Source organism: Dermacentor variabilis, chromosome 11 (genome assembly GCF_050947875.1).
Source record: "Dermacentor variabilis isolate Ectoservices chromosome 11, ASM5094787v1, whole genome shotgun sequence".
In the NCBI taxonomy this organism is placed as follows: Eukaryota; Metazoa; Arthropoda; class Arachnida; order Ixodida; family Ixodidae; genus Dermacentor; species Dermacentor variabilis.
The window spans coordinates 86334305-86342069 of NC_134578.1; the positions used below are offsets into that span (position 1 = coordinate 86334305).

Here is a 7765-nt window from a genome sequence, read left to right on the forward strand (position 1 = left end):
CGTGGTGCAGTGCGTTCGAACAAGCTAACCCAGAAGGCCAACCTAGATGCGCCGTCACTGGATAACATGAAGCCGGCTACAATATAACGCTTCGCCAATCATTGAAGCGACAATTGGGAGTGCTGTATGTAATGGTACCACCAAATTGCCGCGATGTGTCGCAGAGGACACGCTGAGAGCTCGCGAATTCCAGTCGCTTTCTTGTCTACTTTTATTTAATCGAACTTTTTTATTGTGTCGTCGTAAAAACATTGCTTGAAAAGGTTTGTTGTTCCTGCTGAGTGGTGTTTAGCATAGCAACAGTTTTGAGGCTGCGCTTTATTCGTGGGCACGGTATAATGCATGTTGGCTGTTGACGTGTTCTCTCCCGGAACAGCGATGCAAGTGAAGGTTGACGCTTTCGCGCAGCTTGTGACAAATTTGCAATTCGACGTTGTATGTGAATGAACGAAAGCTTAGACAGGAAGTCCTCTGAAAGCGCAGCTGCTGCTTAGCTGTCACGCATGCAATTCCAGATATAACGCAATCTCCATAAGGATGCTGGAGTCGGGCGAACTTACTTTGTAAGGACTTCCTTGGCTGGCCATCGGCACGTATTGTCGACCAGAGGAAGGCGCTTGCAGGATCTGTGGGAGGCAGCTAGCGTGCTAAGTTCCAGCACTCCGTCAGAGGAAATACAACGCGCAATAGTCGCACTCGATGCTATGTCCAAACGCTGCATATAGTCGACTACTGCAGACGCGGAATGTCTGCCCAGCCGAGACTGTATCTTTGCCGACGGGGCAAGCTTGTATAATAAGATGGCGTACAAATTTATAGCACCTACGTAAGACACGCCATTAATTTACCACGAACATGCGTTCAGGAACACAAAATGACGGCGATTGCAACCGTATGTAGTACACAAACTCATACGGAGCTCGGGCTTTGCTATGAGGCCGTATCACAGGTCTATGCCGTGTACCAATCTAGCACCACCACCCTTACGCGCTTGAGACATCGTTTGCAGCTAAGAAAGCAAGAACGTTTGTTGTACACCAACGGCGCCTCAAGAAGAAGTGCTGTGCAGGTTATATCACTGCGTTGGTAGAAACTCGCTCGAATTTTCTTATGAGCATAGGAAAGCGGGAGTGTCCTATATACATGGCCGAATGAGTATCACGGAACGTCGCGGGTATGTTAACAGTAATCTACTTTGTTTACTGCGGACAAATTATGTGAGCGAACTCGTTTTACCTTTAGAGTGCTTGTATACCTTCGCTAGTCTAATAAGGCATTTAAGGAGTATCCCTGAACACTGACTCCCTATATTAAAATTGCTCTCATGTTAAGATAGCATATGCTCAATAAATAGTTACCTTTTCAATGAATGCAACTTCAGCAGGCTTACATTCTGAGCTTCTCAATAACAAAACTATACACAATGCAGAATACAGTATGTCAAATAGATTTATTACCGAAAGAAATACTGAAATGAGATATTGTAACGTCCGCATATAACTAAGACCATATTTAAACGGGCTTCGAAAGACATATTGTAAAACATGAACACGTTAAAAGACGCTACCGGGGAGCTGAACATGTGTGCGGAGCAATACGATTTCGCAACTTCCTCTCACCAGTCTATGCCCTCATCGCACCTCGTGGGAGGAGCCTAAAGCAGTAGTTTCCAATGCTGACTTAAAGGCTATGCATTGGATTCCAATGACAGTGAACCTGACGGTTTGAAATGCGAGTGCTTGCGAACACCAAATTCGTGCTTGCAAGGACTGACATTTGAACTGCCAATGGTGACGTGACGAAAGTGTGGCCGCCGTTATTACGGCTTCGCCTGGTGCGGCCGGGTTCATTTGACAGTGACTGTTCGCAGCCGACGTCTGCGACGTCAAAGTGTCGATCATAAACGCCTTTTTCTATGCAGGCGACTATTGTTAGGGCCGCGGTAACAAAGATAACAAGCGAGGAAATTTCTCTGTGACCTGCTAAGAGTGCATCAGGGAAATTTGTTCTTGTGAAGTTAGTCGTTACGCAAACACGTGGCCGTTGTAGTAAGTTTGACTAGCCATTCAGTTCTTACATCTCTACGAGCTCAGTTCTCAGAGTTCACTTTGTGTGTCATGCAAAATTTTGTATCAAGCGCTGGCTATATTCCTGGCGTCCTGCCACTCCTTCGCCCACAGGCTCATGAAGTCTGAGTCCTTCGAAGCCTCCTGTATCTTGTCCTCAATTCTTGCCAGCTGCTGCTTTGTCAAGGCCTCGCGCCACCCACCAGCCCTCCCAACGCGGACAAAGTTGATTTCCTCCTTTAACAATGTGCGAGATTCTTCCGTCTTTAGTTTTTCCATCATGGCTAGGATTTCGGGATCCCTGACAAATAGGCGGGCCAGTTCCTCGTGAGTTGCCTTGAGAAACCCTTTCATGTATGTCACGCTGCTACGATCCTCGATAGTTTGAAGTAAGTCGTCGTTGTCTTCCAATTGACTTCCGTGCTCTTCGCCGAGGAAGCGGGCCAACTTGATGATCGTCCCGCGTTTGTCCCGCGCTAGCTGCTCGTAAGTCATAAAGAAAACGTTAGGTTCGTCCCTGTGAGCGTAGCCTTCTGCGACATGCTTGAAGTAGTCGCCGAAACCAGATTGCCCCTTTATGAAGGCGTCTAGCACTTCGTCGAAACTCGCATTTCGCAGCTCCCAGTCGGGTATCATGGCCATGAAGTGATAGTAGGAAATGGCGGTGTCCCAAGGGTTTCGTGCAACATAGACGTACTTTGCCTTCCGCTCGAACGGTAGACGACGAAATGGCAAGTGAGTGCGCATCGTTCGTGGTGCCTCCATTCCCTCGATGGCTTCTTCGCCTTGGAACTCGATGAAGGGAGACCGCTTGACGAACTCCTCGAAGACACGTGGCCCCTCTCCCTTGTGAAGAATCAGCTGTATGATTTGCTGCACCCAATGTGTTCCGCATTTTGGAAACGCCACCTGCACATGAGTGAGGCACAGTCAGTGCTCCGAGTTTGCTACGCAGCTTAAACCGCCTTTATCCCGACAGCTTAGCGGCTATGGTGCCACGCTGCTAAGCCTTAAGTCACGGATCACATTTCCGGCAATGACGGCCGTATTTCGATGGGAGCGAAATGAACAAACGGCAGTGGGTTTACTTAGATATAGGCGCGCCTAAATAAAAAAAAGACGATCACAACTAATCGGAAGTCCCCATTACACGTCAGTGACACGTGTAATTGAAATATCATTTGCATACCCTCTGCAGCAGCGTGCAGGGCTCGTCGGGAAGGTTAACATAACGAACGTATCATCAAAACCAATGAATATCACTTTCTGTGCGTGCGGTAGTGCATCCTCTTCCAAAACAGAAACGACCTCGCAAGCAAACATGCATGCGGTTAGCCGCAGTACCACGCAAAGAAGGTAACACGGGGATTGCTATTTCCGTTTAAAGGATGAATTCTTTAGGGGCAGATGAAATGCTTGCAGAGGTATGTACATCATGTCTCTAAGGCATACTTATTGCTAGACAGGGAATTTTTTGGCAATGAAAATGTGAGCATTAATGGCGTAAAACAGGCGCGAGAGGCTTCATTTTAGTAACGATAGGGGAAGGGCTAGGCACAAGAAACTGTTTGCAAATCATGACTGTTTGAGGTATTGAATGTGTATAGCCAATTTGCACATCAAGAAACTGACATAGCGTTGACCTGTGATGTCCGGAAGGCAACTATCATAATGGGAAAACCACTTGATACGAATTTGTTGGGCCCATAAGAGGCCTCATTTGAGTTATTATGTATGCCGCAATACTATAAGGAAATAGTGTACTATATTTAATATCTGTCCTGCTTGCAATGGCGCATCAAGTGCAGCAGGTGCGAAAAACATAAGATGCTGCTAAATGGTTAACGAAAGAAGCTAAAATTTGTGCCTAATGTATTGAAGTAAACAAGTGGTTTAGAAGCAAAAGAATGGTTGCATAGTATACGTGTACAAATGTTGGTAAAATAGACAAGAACAGTGACACATGATTGTTATTTACAGGTTTTGCGGTTCAAGATTGTGCTCCCCTCTTCTCCCTCAGAGTCAACTTGTTGACTGAATGCGAGCACTCGACATCGACAGAGGTAAATTGATCGTTTTACCGTTGAGTGTACACAATCTGGGATTCATATGTTCACGTCTAAGAACCTTTGAAATTGCTTTAAATAGAAAAAAATTGACGTTTCTTGTCTGAGACTGCAGCTGCGTACATACCTACTGGAAAAGTGCTGCCACAAACGTAGAGAGCATCAGGTATGTGTTATCGCGCGGTAGACGTGTCACAACTCACGAGCTGTTCACAATAAATCTTTCTTTCTGTTTTCTTTCTTTCTGTAGTACGATGACTGTATGCTTCGCAAGGTGTTTCTTTTATTACATGGCTCAGCTCGTTGTCATGCATTTTTTTGCTTATTCAAATAAAAAGAGGAGGGTATCAAAAAGTGAAGCATAGAGCGCTTTGCTCACCGCGGTTACCTTGGCCGCCATCGGCTTGTGTATCCCTACGGCCATAGAAGAGTGGAGGCGCCGAAGCGGGGGAATTGCGCAACTACCATCGTCGGTATTTCAGTCAGACGTCCCAAGGTTAACTATGCCTGCTATACATACGGCCTAATCAAAATCAAAATTAGGTATTTCGACACTACAGTCTGCTGTACGAACTTTCCTGAAAAATTCCGCGCTTGCAGTTTAATACGGAGTTGCGTATTCCCTGCCGCAGAAAGAGACTTTTCATGACGATTTTATCTGGCATTGCACTGGCAGGTAGTGAGAAGTCCGAAAAATCTCAACGAACATTGACAACGCGAGCTCTTATGTGCAAGGTCACAATGCAACTAGGCGACATCTCCTGTGTGCTGACATTAGCAACAGCGTCTGTCAACGCTGTCATGTACTGTAGAAAGAAGTAACAGAATATGCTTTCAAAACACCAGAAGAGCCCCAAAACAGCATTTACAGTTTCTAGAATCCAAAATAGGCATAATAGGAGCAAGCGACAAAAATATGCATTCAAAGGCTCTCTAAAGACCCTGTTAAACCACCGCATAATTTTTGGTCGTACACCAAAATGATGGGGCCCTGGCGTGCAGGACAAAATAGGCATTTCCGTGAAGTCCGGGCTCTAGGTATTACCCATAAGCAGCAGAGAAATATGCTTAGCCAGAGGAAAACAGGTTGTTGCTAATGAATATGTGTGCCGCCGACGCGCCGCGTGTCAATTCTAGTACGTGAGCTTCTACTCCGTAATAAATGGAGATATATTAACCATTGCCGTTTATCTGCATCCATAGTGAATTTACATGTTATATAGACAGTGCAGAAGCCGCTCAATAAAGTGGGAAATAAGAAGAGCTCCACTTTCATGTTGCGAATGCTCCCCTTGTCATGAGTGAACGACTGCAAAGGCCCGAAAAGACAGTAATATGCGCAGTGTTAGTGTTACGTATTACAGAGCGTACAACAAGAATACAGACGTTTGAGATAGTATATGGACATAAAGTGAAGTCGGTCCTTTCCTGTGTCCGTTACTTGTCGCTTATTTCAAGCATAAGACCTTAAAGGGCCTCTGAAAGGGTTCGGACAAATTTTGTAGACGCGTAGTGTACAGCTAAAGTAGATCATTCGCACCCCCATTTGTGCGAAACGTCTCACATTAAGAGAGCTATGGACGATTGCAAGTTACTCTTCTCCCTATAGACATGCATTTTCTCCTCAACTCGTTCGCCAAGTGACCGGGGCTAAGCTCCGCCTTCACTGGCTCTGCGTCATGATGGCACGTCGTGTCGTCTACTTCCGGTTCTCGAGGAGGGAGCGCGAAGCCTTTCCAAACTCTCCGCCAGCTACTTGGCAGTCGACCCCAAGCGAGAGCTATGGAAGCAGCGTGCGTTGCGTGCATTCTGTCGCAGCGCCGAACGTGTCTGGTATTCCGGTAACCACAGGCGAGCTGGGCGTTTCAACGGAACGGTGGAGGCATAAACTCAAGCTGATGAAGGAACGTTAGCGTAGACGTATGTGGAGCTGCCTGATCGGTCACCACGGTCCTGCCACCCGTTGGCGCAGAGCTTAACCAGCCAAACAAAGAGCTTATATTGCTCTAACCAAGTGTAAAACACTTTAAACGTAACAAAAACAACGTGCTAACGATTACACTCCTGCGAAAAATTAACACGAGCAGCAAAGAATACATTTCGTTACTGCAACTGCGTGTGGTTGAGCTCTGTGCCACCTGGTGGGTGCACCGTGCAGACCGCTCATGTTTGCGCCTCCGCTCATCCCTTGACACTCCCAGCCCAGTCCACTCGCACTTGCATTTACCCGAATACCGGATACATAAAACACTATTGTGGTAGTAATCCTCCGGCGTAAAGTGAGGGCTGCAAATACGGAAATCCTGGCGCCGATCGGATACCGACAGTCCGATGCACTGCAGCCACTCCACTTGTGTGCTACCTTGCAGAGGGACACAACGTCGCAGCTTGACTTATTGGCAGTCGCTACGTTTACAGCCCACAATGTAAGAAGGGCGAACCACGGTGCTCGCAAAAGGAAAGATCAAGACCAACACTGACTATGTAGCTCTCGCAAACACGGAGCACATTGTAACACAAGCAGATGACACTTGCTGTGTGCCGGAAATCCTTAAGTGTAGCGAGAAATTGTTCTTGTGCATTCTCTTTCTGTTACTTTCTTCTTATAGAAACAAATTGTCTAACATTCCAACTATTACGGACATCATTTGTTCGCCATAAAGGTGGAAAAATTATCGATGGCGCGCCCTAGGCAGCCAATCGGATAGCTCGCCCACATGAAGTCAATTGGGTGAGTTAGGACAGATGGGCAGGGGCGGCTGAAAATTCGGCCGAGCAGGCTGCTGCGATCGGCAGCGATGTAGATTTTTAAAACCTTATAATAAATTACACGCTTTCCGCGGAGCACTTAGATGCGTCAATTAATGATCAGAAAGACCTACTCTAATGGCTCAGTACGTTTGTACAAAACCTCCAAAATCGTTTCAGGGTCCCTGAAGCCAATTTCCTCACCTGCACCACGTCGCCTTCCTGCAGCTTAAGTTCTTTCGCCTTGAAGAAAAGTTCTTCATCCACGAACCCGGTGTATGGAATGCCATCAATTACCATGGAACGGTGCTTCTTGTCGTCGGAAGCCATCAGGCTCCCGGTTCAGGGTCTGCAAGACATCATAGCGCAAGTTAGTTGAAACCGTTTCCTGAAACGTACTCGCGCCTTGACAAACGCGTCAATATTCAAAGCTTTTCCTTGACTCCACCAAGATGACGGTACAGCCGTCGTACCAAGGTGGTCCCTTAGTTGAAGCAAGTCCAAGGCAAACTGCTTTCTAAAAAGGAAATCAAAATACTTACAAAACCTGTAAGACTGACCCTGAAGTACGCACATATAAATTTGCGTCCCTATCGAAAGCATTTAAATAAAAAAAGTCGACAGAATTCAAAAGTTCGCAGCGCAATTTATATGCTGCGACTACCCAGGACTGATTCCTGTAACAGGCAAAGTTACTCGAGCGAGCCTTCAACTTCTTGCACAACCTAGAATTATTTAAGACCTAAGTTGCCTATCTCTTTTGCCATGGTCAGTTTCAGATGTCACATTCACACTACCTACAGGGCCCACGAAGACACTCAGAAAGGAGATCACAGTGTAGTCACACGTTGATTAGCAGGTCATGTCAGTGTGCATAAGAATTCC

The 7765-nt window shown here is 46.4% G+C and overlaps 1 protein-coding gene across 1 annotated transcript; it reads right to left on the minus strand.

The window, feature by feature from the left end:
- Window positions 1-1687: 1687 nt before the first annotated feature.
- LOC142564706 (amine sulfotransferase-like) lies at window positions 1688-7224 on the minus strand. The gene is made up of 2 exons (XM_075675841.1): window positions 7085-7224; window positions 1688-2975 (listed from the first exon to the last, which is right to left on the minus strand). The coding sequence occupies exons 1-2, from the start codon at window positions 7208-7210 to the stop codon at window positions 2133-2135; spliced, it is 969 nt and encodes a 322-aa protein (XP_075531956.1). The 5' UTR covers window positions 7211-7224; the 3' UTR covers window positions 1688-2132.
- Between the last annotated feature and the right edge of the window lie 541 nt (window positions 7225-7765).